At 58.3% G+C, this 18,352-nt stretch overlaps 1 protein-coding gene and 1 long non-coding RNA gene across 5 annotated transcripts; one reads left to right on the top strand and one right to left on the bottom strand.

Moving 5' to 3' along the window:
• Nucleotides 1–1,089: 1,089 nt before the first annotated feature.
• Nucleotides 1,090–15,361, bottom strand: SELENON (selenoprotein N; the record flags this gene model as incomplete). 3 transcript variants are annotated; one of them, XR_013959854.1, is made up of 13 exons in its annotated part: nt 1,090–1,561; nt 1,647–3,121; nt 4,374–4,475; nt 4,569–4,681; nt 5,704–5,809; nt 6,144–6,332; nt 6,735–6,816; nt 8,282–8,419; nt 8,923–9,047; nt 9,214–9,426; nt 11,272–11,405; nt 14,161–14,278; nt 14,912–15,361. XR_013959854.1 is itself a non-coding variant. In XM_080654601.1 (12 exons), the coding sequence occupies 12 exons, from the start codon at nt 15,359–15,361 to the stop codon at nt 2,951–2,953; spliced, it is 1,941 nt and encodes a 646-aa protein (XP_080510727.1). In that variant the 3' UTR covers nt 1,090–2,950. The 3 variants fall into 3 exon arrangements, 2 of the variants coding, with proteins under 2 accessions (XP_080510727.1, XP_080510728.1); XM_080654601.1 differs by having other exon boundaries at nt 1,090–3,121; XM_080654602.1 differs by lacking the exons at nt 1,090–1,561; nt 1,647–3,121; nt 4,374–4,475; nt 4,569–4,681 and adding an exon at nt 4,692–5,442.
• On the top strand, nt 15,198–18,161 carry LOC308241028. Of its 2 annotated transcripts, XR_013959856.1 has the most exons (5): nt 15,596–15,720; nt 15,986–16,213; nt 16,308–16,714; nt 16,817–16,878; nt 17,048–18,161. It is a non-coding gene; the product is annotated as an uncharacterized lncRNA (long non-coding RNA). The 2 variants fall into 2 exon arrangements; XR_013959855.1 differs by lacking the exon at nt 16,308–16,714 and having other exon boundaries at nt 15,198–15,720.
• The last annotated feature ends 191 nt before the right edge of the window (nt 18,162–18,352 follow it).

Here is an 18,352-nt window from a genome sequence, read left to right as displayed (position 1 = left end):
TTCCTTCCAAGCCCACTCACCCGGATTCTGATCTCCATGGCATCCAGGCCTGGGTCACATGCCCTCCTCGGACTTCAACACGTGGCTGTGCCTGACACCCAGGTTGCAGTTTTTTTTGTCTCAAATCACTCAAGTCCCAGCTGCCAGGCACAGCCAGTCACACATGGCCTTGGGTAAGGAGTCCACACTTGCTTTAATGTTCTGCTATTGCCCTCTTGAAATTTGTTTTTTTAAAAACAAGCATTTTCATTTTGCTCTGGATCCTGCAAATTATGTGAGGTGGTCTTGGCCAGAGACCTCAGAGGTTGTCCCTGAGCCCTACCATATTTCAAATGATGTTGACTTCTAGGTCCAGCCCTTTTTCCAGGATGGCAAGCTGTTGCTTAATCATTGATTTCACTCTCCAGGACAATGGCAGATCTTGCAAATCCACCCTAGCTGTCTTTCCTGGATGTGGTAGATGCTGTCTTGGTGCCCCACCCAGGTCCCCTTTACTCTGCCAGTGAATTCATTCTCCAGCTGCTGTGTCAGCTACTCACAGCTGCCCCCTTTTCTGGAAAATTGCCCTTGCAGGAGGGAGAACGGAGGCCCCATCCTGGGAAGTTACTCCACCCCCCACCCTCCCAGCCAATGACTGACTGATCCAGAAGCTTCAACTCTGTGGTGTGGTTTATGCTCCAGAGCCTTTCCCTGTGAGCAGGCCAAGGCCAGGCTTTGATTCTACCCCTTCCCAGCGTTTTCCCTTTCCCCCTTCTGTTTCACTCTTTTTATAGTTTTTTTCTGAAGTGCACTCCCTCAAAAAATAAAAAATTACCTAATGCCTGTCTTGAGCTGTGCTTTTAAGATAATGGGGTTAACTTTATAAACACAGCATCAGATTCTAAATATAGTGAGTTCCACTAGGAGGGCCATCACAAAATTATTTTCAGAAAGTCACTCAAGCCCTCTGGTGACAGGTCAGATAGACCCCAAAGGCATTCCAGCAACGTCCCCTAACCCACCTGGCAAGCCAAATCCCACAAGAGTCTTATCAAGGACAAAACTGAACTGTTAACATCCCACTCAAAGGAAAGGTACTTCAAACCACCCTCATATCTTCAATTTTATTAGAGGACGCGTTGGGGACAGGGAGGAAAGTGGCAGAGGTGTGACAAGAGGGCAGCTGGGGGCCCTCCCCCGCCAGGAGCTTCGAGGCATATGGGGGTCAGGCAGAAGCATCTGATGAAGATGCTGAAAGCCCGAACAACCAGCACCTTACTGCCACCCGTGCTTGGAAGCACTGGGAAAGGTTTCGGGCCTGTCCCTCCCTGTGAAGGGCATGGAAGCATGCCTCCCAGGGGACATGAACTTGGCTGAGCTCGCTAACTCATGCCTCATTTGGTCTAGAGATCAGAAGGAATGAGACATTGGTTTGAAAGGCTTTTTTTCACCTCAGTGAAAACAGGCAGGGGCGTGGTAAGGGTGCAAAACACCCACAAACAAGACTCAGGCCGAATCTCACCTCTACCACTGAGGGCTGTTGGGCAAGTCAGCTTGTTTTCCTGAGACTCAGTTTCTTCATCTGCAAAATGGGAACAATTAATATCCACCTCCCAGGCTTGTTGTGAGGATTAAATGAGAAAAGACATGTAATCTTAACCACGTGCCTCAGCTAGAGAAGGCCTGGGACTGGGTCTGAGGAAGCCTGCCTTCCTCTTCCAGGTTTAAGGGTGGGGAGCAGGCTTGGCTGCAAGGCCTCAGAGAAAGGCCTGGGGCCCTCATGGGCTGAGGGAGAGCCAGGGTGCACTGACCCCCTGAGGACTGTTTTTAAAAAACTAGAAGAGAAGGGAGAGAGGACTGTTTCTTCCCATGGGTGCAACTGCAGAGACATCAAGCTGGGTCCATCCAGGATTTCAGATCCAGCCATCATGGGCAGCTGCTGGGGGAAGCCTTTGCCCCTTCCTTCTCCTTAGCGTGGGGGTTATAAAAATACCTACAAACGGTGAGAAAGTTCACGTAAAAACACTTTCCTGCGTGTATAAAAAAGAGACTGGCCGTGGTCAGTGGCTTGGGGCGAACTGAGGCCCCGAGCTTGGCCAAGGAGCGTCAACACCCTGCAGGGCGGACAAGCTGGTCTGGGCGGCCCTGTGCCTTGGCTGGGCTACCCTTCTGTGGAACTGAGGTCCCAGGGCCACACCAGGGCTCTGGTTCCAGCTGTGCTCCTGCGACCCTGTGCTGAGGTGGGTGGGGGTGGTGCCTTGGGTCTGGGCCTCAGGGACCCCCTTCCTAAGGGCAGATCTTCCCAGGCAGCTGGCCTCCAGCAAGTCCCCAAACAGGTTTGGGGTCCTCTCATTAAGTCGAATAGACTAGACTGGTCTGGGGAGCCAAGGTCTGGGGTACTGTATGGTTTCCACTTCTGAAGGAGGGTTCTGCTCAGAGTCTTCAGATGGCTGTCTCTTGCGAGCCTGACCCACTGGTGACCGGGCACAGGAGGGCAGCGAGGGCTGTGGCCAGGAAGAAGGCTCCGGACAAAAACAGGAGCACTTCTCTGGCACCCCACCCCATGCCAGGGCTTCTGGGTGTTTCTTCTGGGAAGGGCTCAAAGTAGGGTGAAAGGGGTGGCCCACTTCTCCCTATTCTTCACCCCACAAGGGCCTGGACAATGTGTCCGAGAGGTTGTCGTCTAGGGAAATGACCCCAGGCTCCGTTTTGGGGGGACCCAAGCAGCTTCTGGAGCCAGGTGGGTAGTAAAGGGCTGATGGTGGCAGCTGGAGCTAGAGGTTAACCCACTGGCCAGCCCAGGCGCCTCCTTGCCAACTCCCCCCAAATAGATGCCAAGCGAGGAGAGCCACCTTAGTTGACCTCCGACCTCACAGGCATCCTGGGAGTGGTGGGGTGGGAATGCCTCGTTGCTGGAGGCCTTTCTGCCCAGCTCCCGCCCCCCTCCTTCTCAGGGCCCAGGGGGCGGCCACTAGGGCTGGAGGAGGGGCAGGCCGCGCCGGAGGCCCTCCTTCAGGAACTGCATGTAGGTGGCCGTGGACGGGTCTTCAAAGGTGGACGCGAAGCTGAAGGCGTTGTTCTCCACGTCCTCAGGCTTCATGGAGGTGATGTCCAAGAAGTAGTTGGCGTTGATGTGGTGGACCTTGGAGAAAGGCTGGGTGAGGTGCAGAGCCACCCAGGCTCAGAGCCCCCCTGCTCCGTCTGCTCGGCCGCTCGTCGGAGACGTGGCCACTCTCAGGCCTCAGCTGCCCTCACTGAGGCGGACAGCAGCCAGGAAGAACCCTTGTTGGAACCCAACCCGGGGCTGGCTGCCTCCCTCTCCTGCCTCTGCTCACCCAGGGCCCTCTGACCACACCCTTAAATGTCACTCTAAGAAGCTCACACACCTCGCCCACTAGCAGAAAACCTAATGCCCTTCGATTCACCTTTCCCTCGCCCCCACCCCTTCTCTGCTCCTGTGACCCCTGAACTCTGCTCCCCTCTGTCAGGAAGAGCAGGAGATGCTGAGGCCCCAGGCAGACCTCATTTCAAAGCCAGCTACACTGCTTTCCTTTTTTTTTAATTCTCACCCAAGGATATGTGTTTTTTTCTTTTTCTTTTTTTTAGAGAGAGGAAGGGAGAGAGAAACATCGATGTGAGAGAGAAACATTGATCAGTTGCTTCCTGTAGATGCCCATACATACTCCGAGCAGGGACTGAATCCAAAACCCAGGCATGTGCCCTGACCTGGAATTGAACCTGCAGCCTTTTGGTGTACGGGACGATGCTCCAACCAACGAAGCCACCCGGCCAGGGCCCAGTACATTTCTTACTTGTGCAACTGTCTCCAAACCTCTGGACCTTCTGAGCCTCGGATGCCTTGCTTGTAAAGCGGGTGTTTATAATCACCTAGCTCCCAGCTGCTGTGAGAATCCAACTACAGGATGCGCTTGGGTGCTTGGAAGGGGCCCTCAGGGAGAGGCAGGGTCTTGACGTTTGGCTGGGCCTGGGGTGGGGTGGGGGTCCCTGGTTCCCTCTACCTGTCACAAGGCCTGGCCTGTCCCTCCTCCTTCCATCCCAGGGCTGACTGCAGTGGTCCAGGTGAGCCTTCCCCTCAGGCCCCGGTCCTTTCCACGCTGCTGCTACACTGTGCCTACTGCTCCCCGGCCCCCTAGGTGCTGTTGGGGTCCCCCTTCCCAGAGGAGCGTCCTGACCGCTGCCCGAGGCAGGCGGACGGGGCATCAGGATTCCTATTTTATAGGTGTGACCACTGAGGCGCAGGCTGGCTAAGAGCCCAGCTAGGAAGTGGTGGAGCCAGACCCGAAGCCTGATGAGTCTGTGAGCCTGTGCCCTGGCTGGCTGCTTCCGCTACCCACGGTGCCAGGCCTGGGGCTGGTGCAGGTGGGGTGACCTACCACAGTGCCATTGGGCAGGCAGATCATCATCTCCACGGGGAAGCTGTACTTCTCCAGGTGCAGGTCTGCCAGCTGCTTGTGGGATGGGTTCTCCTGGTTGTTCTGTGGGGACAGTGGGGCACACTCTTGAGGCCTTGGCCCCCAGCATTGTCCTAGGGGCTCCCATGAGGCTGTTCCCATCCACCCTCCACTCACTTGCAGGTCCTCCAGCTCCTTCACCAGGGACCAGGTGCTAATGAAGCTCTCGTTGAGGAGGGCAAGGATGGGCGAACTTTCCAGGACCGTCTCCCGGAGAGTCCGCCCTGAACCTGTGTAGGGAGAGGCAAGGCGAGGAGAGTGAGGCAACCCCATGTCTCGCTGGGTTTCAATCAGCAAACAACCTCATGGACTACGCACCCAGGTGAAATAACAGAGTCTGTAGGTGCTGAATAAATGGCAGCTGTAATTCACATCGAGAACATCCTGGCATCTGGGCGGAGACTTAGGGTGAGCCCTACCCAGGGACCTGCAGTCCCAAATCCACAAAACTGTGCCCCAGGCCTTTGCAGACTGTTCTTCCACCGAAAATACTCTTCTTCCTGTCACTTGACAAACTCCTACTCATCCTTCAGTCTCATCTTAAATGTCACTCTAAGAAGCCTCCCCTGGCACCCCAGTTACACACCCTCATGCCCCCGGACCTGCCGGTGTAATGCTCACCAGCCTTGTACTTATTCATTCAATATCTGCCTCCTGCTCTACGCTGTGCACTCCCCGAGGATAAGGACCACTCTGACTTCCTCACTGCAAGGCCCCAGCACCCAGCCTAGGGCGGGGCCAGGAAGCCCCCAGGATGTTTGCTGATTGACTGGGCGAGGACAGCCTCATCGTTTTACTCATCTTTGTACCCACTGGGGACACCCAAAGAATCTGGCCCCCAGCAGGTCTCCAGCGAATGCTCTGAGTAAGCGAATGCATGCCCAGCCTCCGGCACTGTTGCTGTTATCTCACTGTGCACACTGTGCGGAGCACACGCACTTTCACAGCCATTTCTCATCACTCCGGGAGGTAAGCACGTTTCCCTCCTTTTCTGTTGAGAAAACGGAGGCTCAGGGAGAAGTCACTTGGCCAAGGTTTCAAAGCTGAAAATGGCTGAGTTGGGCTCAGCTTACATCCAGCAGCTTCCTCTGAGCTCAGCACAGAAACCTCCCAAGCCCTCACCCCGTGCCCCTGCCCTGTGCAGACCCCTCATGCTCCCACAAGGGAGGCCCAAGGTCTTAGAGCCTCCTGTACCCCACGGAGTGTGAAGTTTCTCCCATCCTCCGTGGGGATGGCCAGGTCTCTCACTCACCTCAGCAGGACTGGTCATCCAGGGCCCCCCACAGCAGGATCGAGTGCACCAGCTTGTTCTTGGCCTTGGCGTGGTCGAAGGCCTCGGTGAATGGCAGGTAGGTGACCTGGGGCCAAGCCGAGAGAGAAGCTACGTGTGCAGCCAGGGTCCCATTCAGGTGCTGAGTGTGTAATGTGTATGTGTGTGTATGCATGTATAGTGTGCGTGTGTGTGTGTGTGTGTGTGTGTGAAGGGGTGCTGCTGAGATGGGGGATACCTCCTCCAAATTCTAAATGGCAAGGGGAGGCTCCCCAGGCACCCTGGGCCCTGCAGGGAGAAAGCCCAAGTAGCAAGTCCTACACATAGCCCAGCGGCCCGTGCCCACCTGCGGCTCCCACAGCTCCAGCCCCTGCCCCTGCCCCATAGATCCTGCCCCGGCCCTCACGCATGCCCAGCCTCACCTTCTTGAAGGGGTACATGGCCACCTCCAGGCGCCGGGCAGCCTCCTCCCAGCTCAGCTCCTGCTGCCACCTGATCTCCTCAAAAACAAACTGGAGGGGCTCCCCTGAGGGCAGGCGGCTGTCAATCACGTTGCCATCCTCATCCAGGATCACAGAGGGTATTGAGGGGCCTGTGGCCTCCAGCTCCATCTAGGCCGGAGGTCAGTGAGGGATGACCTCAGTGAGGGATGTCTCAGAGATGGGCAAGAATCCTCAAGGGGCCCCGAGAGACCCTCAGAGATACCCCATTCATTGCAGAGGTGGGGAAACGGAGGCCCAGGGAAGGGGGGCCTGGTCAAGGCTGCGCAGTGAGCCAGGCCAGTGTCCAGCCAGGGCTCCTTCACTGCGTGCAGCTGTCTGAGGGCCGTGGCGGACGTTGGGTTCTGTGTGCAGAAACAGATGCCAGGAGCTCCGTCCTCCACCCTGCACTGCCCTGAGGCTCCCCGCCAGCCGGGCACCTGCCTGCAGCCAGGCTGAGAGGCCCTGCGACAGGGCTTTGCAGAGGAAGGAGCCCTGCCTTCCTAGCCGGGCAGGGACCAGGTGTGCGCTCACCTGGGGTATGTAGCCAATGTCCACCTCCATATTGCTGTTCTCACTGGCCCCATACAGCCACTCCATGTCCACATTCAGAGACCTGGAGCCGGGCGAGAGCGTGGCCAGAGCAGAGCACTGTTAGCAAGGCCCACGAGCCACATGCCAGACATGGTTGCTGAAAGCACACAGCTGTCCCCGTTTTACAGAGGAGGACACTGAGGCTTGGCAAGCTGAACCCAGGGCTCAGAACTGCTGGGACTCCGACTGCAGAGCCCGGGCCCTTTCCTCTCCCTGGGCTGCTCTTCCTGAGACGGCAACCGCACCCCCTCCAGTGGCCCAGCTTTCACCGTTCACCAAGGGCTTTCCCATCCATGACTCTTGTATTGCCCTCGACCCCTCCAGGCAGAGGTCACCAGTGCATCCCCCAGGACACAGCGGAGTGGAGTGAAAACCTGGCACAGTCCTCCAGCAGGTCTGGCCAGACCAGGTGCCACCTGAAGGTCTGCCACATGAGGGCGCCCGAGGACTGACAACCAACCACTTTGGGCACAGTGAGCTGGGTGCCCTGGGAAGGGGTCAGCAGTCCCTGGGCCTGGTCATCTGCCCCCCTCCTTCTGTTTCATCCAGTCCCTGACCCCCACCTTCAACCTTGGGGTGGAGGCAGGTGTGGCCTGGGCTGAGCCCGTGCAACGCAGGTGCTTGGCCTGCTGAGCGGCGGGAGGAGGAGTAAAAGGAGCGCGAGGTGGCCACTCTGTTCCTTGGGGCAACTTCCTCTTCCAGGTTATCCTGACCACCCCTCACTCCTGCCAGCCTCCCATCTAGCAAATGAGGGGACTGAGGCCCAGAGAGGGCCAGGGCCTTGCCATCAGACATGCGGTCCGCTGGTGTCACGGCTGAAACTTAACTCTGGGCCTCCCTCCTCCCAGCCCACGTTGTGTCCCTGTACAGTCACTAAGCAGCCACTTGGGAATCAGGAAAGACCTGAAACCCGGGTCTCCAGGTCCCCTGCCCTCCCCACCGCCCCCCACCACAAGAGGCTGACCCTGAGTCAGTCGGGCAGGTAGGCAGTGGCTGGCACAGAGCCATCCCAGGAGCCCCCTGAGACCCAGTGGTGGCAACTACTGGCAGTGAGGGCCTGCTGCCCTCAGGCGTTTGCATGTGCTGTTCCTTCTGCCTGGCTAAACCCTCTGCACCCCCCAGGTCTCTGCTTAGATGCCCCTTTCTCTGAGAAGCCTTCTAGACCCCAACCAGCCGAGCCCCTGCCCAGCTGTGGCCTCCCCCTAGGGTGGTATGAGCAGGCTGTGGCTATGGGTCAGCGTTATGAGAGTGGGGGCGGCTCCAGCTGCCCTGGGTCCTGGGCACGGAGTTGGTGGGCCAGGCCCATGCAGCACCTGGGACATGCTTGTCAAGTGATGAAATGACCCTCCTCCAGCTGCCTCTTCCTGGTCAGCTCCAGGTCCCTCCCTAGAGAGGTGGCTCTGGGAGCAAAGAAGGGGCAGAGACTGAGGGGGCCTCTGGGCACCGTTTCCAACCCTGGAGCTGGAGGCTTGGGCCAAAGCTCCCACCTGTGGTTGGGCACGAAGAGCCGGAAGTCGCGGACGTGGGTGGCATCTTTGGAGAGGATGATGTGGCCGGTGAACTGGCCGGGCGAGAACCAGAAGGGGAAGTCGGGCGGCTCACTGAGCTGGAACTCGGCGTGGATCCTGGGGGGAAGGAGCCCAGCTGGAGCAGGCCTCCCACATCTGCCCCAAAGCCTGGGACCCAGGCTCTGTGTTGGGGCCAGGGCTGGGCAGGGGGCCAGGAGAGTGTGGGGCAGGGAGAAGGCACGGGCTCCAAGCACTGCCCATCCCCAGGGCCTGGTTCACATGCTGCCTTCAGAAGCCTTGCCTGACCCTCCTCTGAACTCACACAGTCTCTGCGTGTGACTGGCGTCACAGCTCCACACACCCCTCTTCTGTGTGGGCGACCATCACAGCCACCAGCCCTGTGCTAAGCGCGCTCTGCGCCCTTTCCTCCTAGGAGGAAGTCACCACCGCCCTGATCCTCACAGGAGGAAGCTGAGGCTCAGAGAGCCCAAGACCCCAGGGTGCCAAGTGGTGGAGGGGGGCTCTGAGCCAGGCCTGCCTTCCGTTTGCTGAGCCCCTGTGCTGCCTGGAGTCCCAAGTCCCCAGAGGGAGGGAAGGACGGGGCTGCGAGGGCCACGCACCGGAACATCACGGTGTAGTAGAAGTCGCTGACGGCCGTCAGACAGGCGACTGCCCCCTGCGGGGCAAAGCGGGTCTTCACGAAGGGCCGCGGGTGGAACATGCTCAGGAGCCGGTGGATGATGACCTAGGGCAGAGCAGCGGGACCCAGGTGGCTGTGGGCCTGCAGGCCTGGGGTTCAGGGTGGAGGTGGGTCCGGAGGGAGGTGGACAGCAGGGGGGTAGGCCTGGCACAGGGTCCTGGTGCAGACTGGGCGGGGTGCAGGGCCCAGGGCTCCCACGGGCTTCCCTCACCTCCTTTCCCTTGGGCGGTGGCGGGTAGAAGCGGTTGTTGGACAAGTAGCCGGTGAAGACGCTCAGCTCGCTGGGGATGATCCACCAGGGCTCGCCCAGCTCTGCCTGGCCCCGCGGGGGCAGGAAGGGCCGGAAGTGGCGGGCGGCGAACTGTGCACTTGGCGAGGCTGCGGTTGTCCAGTTGCGGAGGCCAGACAGGGCCAGGCGGGAGACCTGGGCAGGGAAAGCCCAAGCGCTGGGGCACGAGCACCATGACTTTGGGGTCCCTGTCCCATGTGAGGAGGAGGCCAAGGTCAGAGATTGGGTTTGGAGCTAAGTCTGAGGAGAGAGGCAGTCACCACCTTTTGGGGGAGGAAAGGCCACCCCTCAGAGGGCGCCCTGGGCCACCCTGGCTGGGTACCCGGCTCACTTCTATCTGATGAGCCTACAGGCAGGGAGAATGAGGGCCAGAGACTGTGCAGGCCAGTCCGCACACCGGCCTGGAGTGGAGCATGCAGGCCCCCTGACGAGCACCCCCTTCGGTAGCTCCTCCCTGCCCTTCCGGGATACAGGGGGCTGTCCCTTCCCACCGAGGCCTCAGCCCCACGACAGTGAGTGCCTGGCTCCCCTGGGACACTCAGCCACCAGGAAGCTGTCTCTGTCTTTGACAGCAGCAGGTCCCTTTCCTGTCCCCACCTGGATGGCGATGGCGGTGGGTGGGGGCACGGGCTCAGAGAGAAGTGGAACTGGGAGGAGGGGGCAGGGAGCTCCCACTGAGGGAGCCGGAACAGGCAGGTCCTCACAGCAGCACTGGCTGTGCAGGGCCAGGCATCGCCCGCCCGTTGGGTCCTGCTCACAGGGTCCCGCTCACGGGCTGGCAAGCCCTGCAGAGGAGCTGCCTGCAAAAGGGGCGGGGCTCTGCGGGGCTCTGCGAGGGGGCGGACTGGGGGTGCTGCTCCTCACGCACCTCCCCTGTAAGTGCAGGTTCTCACTGCTCTGCAGGGGATTCATTTGCTCATTTAGCTTCAACCCAACTCTAGGCTCATCACCACCAAACCCATCTCCACCCAGAACGTTGCATGGAAGGTCAAACCTGTGCTTCAAACCACTTACTGGACTCCCCCCTGACATCCCCTAAGTGCCTCAACTTCAGTCTGTCCAAACTGCCCCCATTCTGTCTCCACCAGATCTGCTTCCTTCCTTCCTCCAGTCCATGGGGCTAACGGCAACCACACACCTGGCCACCAGCCAGAAGCCTGAGTCATCCTCCCTGTCACTTTCCATTAGTAGCCACGCCCTGCGCCTCTCCACCCGCATCCTCCAGGCTGTCCTTCCTCCATCACCTGCTCTCAGGTTCCTCATCCAGGGATGGTTAGGTCCCATGATGGGCTTGGACCTTGTCCATAGGACCTCGGGCCCGAGTGGAGCTGGTCAGCAAAGCGTTTGTCAGGCAGCCTCCCCACCCCACAACCCCTGCCAGGGGCAGAACCTCAGGTCTGAGTCATGAGAGTTCAACGGAGCACCTGTCAGGTGCGGGGCATTGTGCTAGGGGCCTGGAGCACCTGTCAGGTGCGGGGCATTGTGCTAGGGGCCTGGGGATGGGGTGACAAACGTGGGGGACACAGGCCTGGCCCTCAGCAAACACAGCCTGCGGGGAAAAGACTGACTTGCAGAAAGCAATGATTCTAATGAGGCGGCTGCACCAACAGTCTCTAGTGCACTTGCTGTGTCCTCCAACCAGGTCCTTCCTGCCCCTGCCTGACCTGGCTAACCCTCCTCCTCCTCCTGCATTCTGTCAGGTGTCGCTGCTCCAGGAAGCCGTCCCAGATCCCCCATCTGGGTTCCAGGCTCATGCTTATCCCTCCCGCCTCCCCCACCTGACTGTGTGCCTGGACCGCAGGGATAGCATCGCACTCGCTTCTGGACCCCCAGGGCCTGGCACATGGGGTGCACAGAGGGCAGCTGATGAAGGAAGATGGAAAGATGAACACAGCCCCATTCTCAGGTGGCGAGTGCACACAGATGGCCCTCCTATCTAAGGTCCCACCTGTGGGGACCCCTTGCCCCACCCCAACTCACCCCTAGGAACCCATCTTTGCTCTTGGTCATGGACTCCGGGAGCAGAGGCTGGAATCGGGCTTCTATGGTGAGTGTCTCCTCACTGGGGTCAGGGGGCAGCTCCTCCTCCTCGTAGCTGGTTGTAGGAGTTGATCCTACGAGACACAGACGGAGAGGGCCCTGCCCTTAGGCATCCACTCTGGCCAGTGACTAAGGGAACTAGGCCTGGAGCTGCGGGTAACAGCAATCGCCCAAGTAAGAACCAACATGTGTCACATTTTCGTGTCAGAGTAGCCCTGTGAGGCAGACAACATCACTACCAACTCCCATTTGATGAATGAGAAACTGGAGGCTCAGAGAGGTGGTATCACTTCTCCAAGGTCACACAGCGAGGCAGTGGGGGAGTCAGGGTTCAAACCCAGGCCTGTTTCACTCCAAACCCATGATTAACCACCACCCTCTCCTGGGGGAGGTAAGACCTCAGAGCCTCAGTCCCCTCAAAGAATAAAGCAAGAAACAGAATCAGGCCATCTTCGGTGACATAGGAAGAGCACTGGTTTGGGAGTGAGGAGACTCGCTTCTCCCTGAGTTCCTGGGTGGCATCATTTCCACGTTTGTATGAGGAGGGCTGCTGGACTGGCAGTGGCTGACCTTGATTTCTCAGATCTCTTCCTGCTCAGAGAGGGGCTGGCTAAGTCTGTAACTTTCATGTGTAGAAGGAGTCACGATGAAGGTTTAAGGGAGAAAGGAAGCCTATTTCAAAGGAGGTGACAAATAGAAGGGCAGGGCCCCAGGACACAGAACGGAATAAAGCAGCGGTGGGTCCTGTCACACCTGCTCTCCCAGGGCAGGTTCGTGGTAGGGACCGCGCGTGGTGGCACCTGCTGACAGACTGCCTGGGTGCGTTCGGAGCAGTTCTTAACCGGGATCATCAGAACCCCCCAGGATGCTTTCTGCACTTCCAGATGCCCAGAGCCCACCTCAGACCTACTGAGCAGGAACCCGAAGCGGGTGGATCAGCAAACTGCCCTTCTAATTGGCACTCCCAGGGCTCCCGATGCAAACCCCCGTCCTAAAGAATCACTGACATTTTTGCATTTGTAAGTCAATGCGGCAAACCTTCCCCAAAACCGGCCATCTGGGGACCTCAGAGGAAGGGACAGAAGGCATGAACAGGGTTATTAGTCTGCTTGCTTCTTTTACTGTTGTCCAGATTATTATTAATAATAATGCCCAGCATTTTATGGCCCTTTTGTTTTTTAATAAAAAGTTTTATTTCCTGACTTATAAGTAACAGTTGCTCATTATAGACAGTTTGTGAAACTTTTAACACATAAAGCAGAAAATTAAACACTCATAACTGCACCAACTAGAGACTGTTGGCCCCTTGTCACTGCTTAGATTTGGTGTTTTGTGTTTTTGTTGTTTTTAAAAAAATTTTGTTTTCCCAAAACTTGGTCCAGTTTTGCACTTACAGTGGCCTCAAAGGTAAGGGGATTTATTTTTAAAAAATTAAAATGGCCCCCAAGCCCATTAGGCTTGGCCAACATGGCATTACTCTTGCTCACCGGCCATAAAAAAGGATGAGGAGGTGGCTGTGTGGGTGCGTGGAAGAGTGTGTCCAAATTAAGACTTTGGAACCAATCCTCAGGGGGCTGACCTGCATACCTGCCATCTGCTTTTACCACAGAACTGACTGTCACGAAGACACTGGCCCACGTCCGCTCTGGCAAATTAGCAGTTTTCCTCTGACTCTTCTCCTCTGGCAGTGACCACAGCCACCGGCCCATCCCGAGACCCAGAAAACTCACCACGGGGCTTTGGTGCTTCCTCACCGGAGAGCAGCTGGCATCTCTCTTGCCTTTCCCATCAATTGACCTACTTACACTGGGCCACTTGGGTAACAAGTAGGTGCCCAAGATCGTAAGTTCAAGAAATGTCACCAGAAATGGACACAGAGGTTGGGGTGGTGGTGAGAGAGCATTTTATAGTTCACTAGAAGCCTGGGACATGAATTGGTGCATGGGTGGGTCCCTCCGCCTAGCCGGCGATTGGGCCGATCGGGGGCTCGCCCAGTCCCCGATGGGGACCCATCAGAGCACTGACCGCCAGGGGGCAGCTCCTGCGTTAAGCGTCTGCCCCCTGGTGGTCAGTGCACGTCATAGCAACCGGTAGGTCGCTTAGGTTTCTATATATGTAGATTAGATGCTTCAGGCCTTCATCTTTATAAAACAACAATAACAAAAATCCAACAACCACTGGTTACAGCCAGGCAAAAATGGGTAGCGAGAATGGGACAGGCATCTGGCAGCACCTAAGAGTTTTAATGGTTAGTAAAATAATCAGAATAGCTCCTATGGACTATCTACTGCTTACCAGCCACTGGCCGATACTCTCTCTAATCCTGAAATCTGTGAGCTGGGGCAGGACCTGGAGCCAGATGACCCTGGCTCTGCACCTTCTAGCTTGGGCAAGCCAGTGAGCCACCCTGTGCCCCAGTCTCCCAAACTGTAAACATGGGGATGTGACAGTGTGAGTCTCACAGGGCATTGCAAAGAATAAAGAGGTAACTCACATGAGGTGCTTAAAGCCATGTCCAGCCCCGAGGAAGTGGTCAGGGAATGCTAACTAGTAATTCGCACGTGAGGAGTACAGACTGGAGTGCATGTGAGTGAGTGAGTGTGTGTGTGTGTGTGTGTGTGTGTGTGTGTGTGTGTGTGTGCAAGAAGCTTGCCCTTACCAGCAGCTAGAAAGTGTCAGGGCCAGGGTGACCCCAGGGTTGCCAGGACCCACAATCTCCCTCTGCTTCCGGTGGCCCCTGGGCTGAGAGCAGACCCAGCAGGCGGCAGGCGAGAAGCAGAGGGCGGCCTGTGGCTCCCTCCTCCCGCCTCTCCCAGCCTCTCTGGGTACCTGTCAGCTTCTCAGCGATGGGCCTGAACTCCTCAGGGCTGATGTACAGATCCTGGTCAGTGTCCAAGGAGGAGAAGAGGAAGAGGCCTTCTGCCCCCAGGGCCTTCAGCGCTGACTCCTGCTGGGGGAAGGGCGGGCCAGAGGTCTCTCCACACCTCCAGGTCATCTGTCCAAGAGCCACTCCCCCCCCCCTCACCCCCCCGCACCGGCCGCCTTCTCTGGTCCAGCGTTACTCCCGCCTCACCCACTCTGTCGCCTCGTCCCCAGTCCCTTCTTCCTGGCTCATCCCCATTCCACCCACCCAGAGACCCACTGTCCTTCCTGTCTCCCCTCCCTGCTGTCCCAGTGCTCCCGGCCGGCGCCCCGCTTCACTCGGCCGGGTCCTGGGGCCGCCTCGCCTCCTGCAGTCTGCCTCAGCCCTGCATCCCTCCCCATCGGTCCTTCCAGGCGGCTCCACCCCGGGGACCCTCTTTGCCCGTCTCCTCCAGGCCGTGCACCCCAGCCCACCGGTCCCCTGCGGCCCGTCCCCCTCCAGGCCGCCCTTCCACCCCCGCCCCTGCCCCAGCGCACCCCTCCCTCTCCCCCTCCCGCTGCCCTCCCCGCCCGCCGCCTGGCCCGCCCCTCTCCCCCCCCACCCCGGGCCCGGACCCGGACCCGGACCCGGACCCGGACCCGGACCCTCTGCGAGTCGCGCCGACCCCCCTCCCCCCGCCTAGTCTCCGGTGCCCGCGCCCACCGCCCGCCGCCGGACCTGCCGCGCGGCCGCCTGGGCCTCGGTGTAGCGGGCATAGGCCCGGGCGGCGGCGGCGGCAGCGGCGGCCGCGAGCAGGGCCCCGAGCAGCGCCAGGGCGCGAGCGCAGCGCGGCGGGGGCGCGGGGGGCGCGGCGGGGCCGGGGCTGAGGGCCCCGCGCTCGCCTGGCCGGGACCGGCCCATGGCGGCGGCTCCGGGCGGCAGGGACGCGGGCGGACGGGCGGGCGGGCCGCGGGGAGGAGCGTGGCGGGGCGGCCCGGGCGGCGGGGCGGGGCGGGCGGCCTCTGGGCTGCGGGGCTGCGACCCTCGGGGGCCGCGTGTCGAGGCGCCCGCCTCCCCCAGCGCCTGGCGCAGGTCTGAGCGAGTCAGGAAAGGGTTCCAGAGCTTCGGGCCAGCCCCGCCATCCTCAGGCCCGTCCTCCCGCCATCTCCGCGCCTCCCCGCTGCACATCAATTTCCAAGCCCAAACCAGGCCCCCGCATCCCACCCGCAGGCGGAGCAATTCCAGGCTGAGGGCCCCGAGAAGGAAGGGGCTGGGGCGGGGGCGAGAGCGGGGGAACCGCACAGCCCAGAGCTTCCTGGGGAGTGGGGTCCTGGGAAGTGGGGTCCTGGGCCCCGGCCTCTTGTCCACCCCGCTGGCCCTGCCCGCCCAGCAGCAGATGGGCAGCCCCTCTCCACTCTTATCCCACTCGCTTCTAAAATGTCAGCTAGAAAAATGGCAGAGTTCAATGCTTACTCCCTTCATGGTCCAGCTGGAAGGCCACCTCTGCAATGGATCAGGAATGGAGAGCACGTGTCCATGGCACACAGGTAGGTGTGCAGGCTGGGCACCCTCACCTGTCAGGGCCAAGCCTTCCCCACCGCAAGGAGGCGTCAAGAAGCCTTTCTGTGGGTTGAGATGAGGAGGGCGACCCTTACCTGGTGGGCCTGGGCTGTGTCACTGGCCGCCCCCTGCGCTGCTGGGCCTGCATGGCACTGGCGTGGTTCTTCCGGAGAGCAACGTTGGGCATGCTTGGGGAGTGACCTGGGGACTGGAGGTGGGTGGAATTTGAGGAAATACTTTCTGTCTGTCAAGTCCCCAGGAGCTGGGGGCTCTGTCTGCACTTTCCCAGGAGAGGGCAGGCTCTGGACGGACCGAGCCCAGGGGAGCAGCACCATCCTGGGAGACGCCAACCCCGTGCTGGTGCACCTGCCAGGTGTGGGAGGTCAGCGGGATTTAGCAGGCACTGAGCACCCACTGTGCAAGGCACTGGGTGTTGGGTGCCCTACGTGATCTCATTTTGCTCTCAAGCCACCGGGTAAGGTGAGGATGATTTGCCTCATTTTAAAATGAAGGGGCCTGAGTTCTGGCACCTGGGTTTACCTGAGTCCAATCTCTTGCCATGATTACCTCCCAGGGGATGAGCCAGCCGACTGCGTGGGGTCAGGGGCTTGCCTCTCCCACTACTGCTGTCCTTCATGGGTAACCAGGCATGACAGCACCATGCACGCAGGGCCCTGTCTTCCCAGCGCCACGCGGGACCTGGCACATGGTGGACACGCCTATGTCTTTTGGATGAATGACTCCCAGGGACCAGGAGTTGTGGGTCCTGGACCCAGCCCTTGCCCAGCGCTCTGGCCCCACATCCTCAGTGGCTGGCACCCACTGAGGGCCTGACATCTGGTGTTGGCTTCCCAAGGCTTCCAACTGTGCCTCTTCCAGCTGGTTACCATTAATGTTTGGGGACACCCAGCATACGGCAGATGCCATTAGAAAAGCAAATTCCGTTCTATCAGGAAGCAAAGCTAACAGAGCACAAAGCAGGTTAGGAGGGGAAGATTGATGAGCCACAGCCCCTGGAACATAAGTGAGGGAAGTTTTCTTTACCAGATAACTTTTATTTATTACACTTGCTTTTTATTAAAGACACAGACACCCTGCCAGGCTCTGGACCCAGGCTGGAGAGATGCGCTGCTGGGACTGGGAAGGTCAGCCGGGTGCTGGGGACGGGTGGGTTTACAAGCCTCTGGGGAAAGGATCACCCCTGGGACTCAGCTCTGGGCTTCCACAGAGCTGCACAGAGGCCAAGAGCAGCTGTTAGACCGGAGCAGGCCTCTCTGGGCCTCGGTTTCCTCCTCTGTGAATCTTTGCCTACAGGACTCGTCAAGACTCCAGACTCCATGCAGAGGAAATCCGAATGGGACCTCAACCTTCCCTGGAAGTAGAGACACCTCTCGGCCAGATCCCTGGGCACGCTCTCAGCGTCTTGCTTCAATCCTCCACCCCGATCTGAGCACCCCCCAAGGCCCTGGGACAGTCATCCAATCTCCCTCCCAATTTCATAGATTCAGGGCCAACAACAAGATGCTTGCTCAATGCGAAAGGCATAAAATGTTCAGATTTATTGCTTTGAGAGTTTGGTCTGTCTCCTGGGCCTGGTTGACGCAGCTTCCTTCAGGTTTCAGAGCATTTTGTTTATAAAAAAAAAAAAAAAAAAAAAGAATTTTGACAGCAATGTTTTGCCTCATATTTTCACAAGGCTTTATAGTTTACCAAGGACATTCACGTAATAGCAATCATCACTATATGGATTGAATTTCTACACTGGGGAGCTCAACCCTTGAAATCACCCTCGTTTTCCACAGATGGGGAAGCAGAGGCTCAGAGAGGTTAAGGGCCTTGCCTAAGGTCACACAGCCCAGGGAAAGGTTTCACCCTGCTCTTGTTCTCTTCTGTCCTGCCACACTGCTTTTCTCATCTTCAACCTGCCCTAATGCACAGTGGTCTGCAGATAGACAGTGAGAAAACAAAACAAAATAAAAGCCAGAGGCTTTTGCAGAAAACAAATCAGAGCTGGGATGAGTATAAAAATAACCAGGTATGTTCAAGGGAAGATTATTTTTGTAATGATGCCACTGGTGGAGGGCCAGGGAGTCAGTGAGCAGACGACAGGCTTCTAAGTTCTGAGACTGCGCTGTCCAGATCGGTGACCAGGAACCACACGTGCCTATTCATAGTTAATTAAAATGAAACAAAATTAAATATTTCGTTCCTCAGCCTGGCCAGTGTGGCTCAGTGGTTGAGTGTTGACCTATGAACCAGGAGGTCATGGTTCAGTTCCCAGTGTGGGGCATGCAGGAGGCAGCCGGTCAATGATTCTCATCACTGATGTTTCTATCTCTCTCTTACTTTCCCTTCCTCTCTGAAATCAATAAAAATATATTAAAAAATTTGTTCCTCAGTTGCACTTGCCACATTTTAAGTGCTCCACATCCACATGTGGCTACCCTACTGGACGGCACAGATATGGGACATTTCCATTGTCACAGGAAGCTCTACCGGGCAGTGTGGTTCCAAGCCACTAGCAAGCCTGCTCCTTTCTTATCCTGACGGCCCTGGAGGAGGGGGAGCTGCTGGGCAGGCAGTAGCCACGCCTGTTTCAAGGTCGCTTCTTCTGCAGCC

Source organism: Plecotus auritus (assembly GCF_963455305.1).
Source record: "Plecotus auritus genome assembly, chromosome: 2".
Classification (NCBI taxonomy): domain Eukaryota; kingdom Metazoa; phylum Chordata; class Mammalia; order Chiroptera; family Vespertilionidae; genus Plecotus; species Plecotus auritus.
The sequence above is the reverse complement of the archived record's forward strand: the minus strand, read 5'-3'. Positions and strand labels throughout refer to the sequence as shown.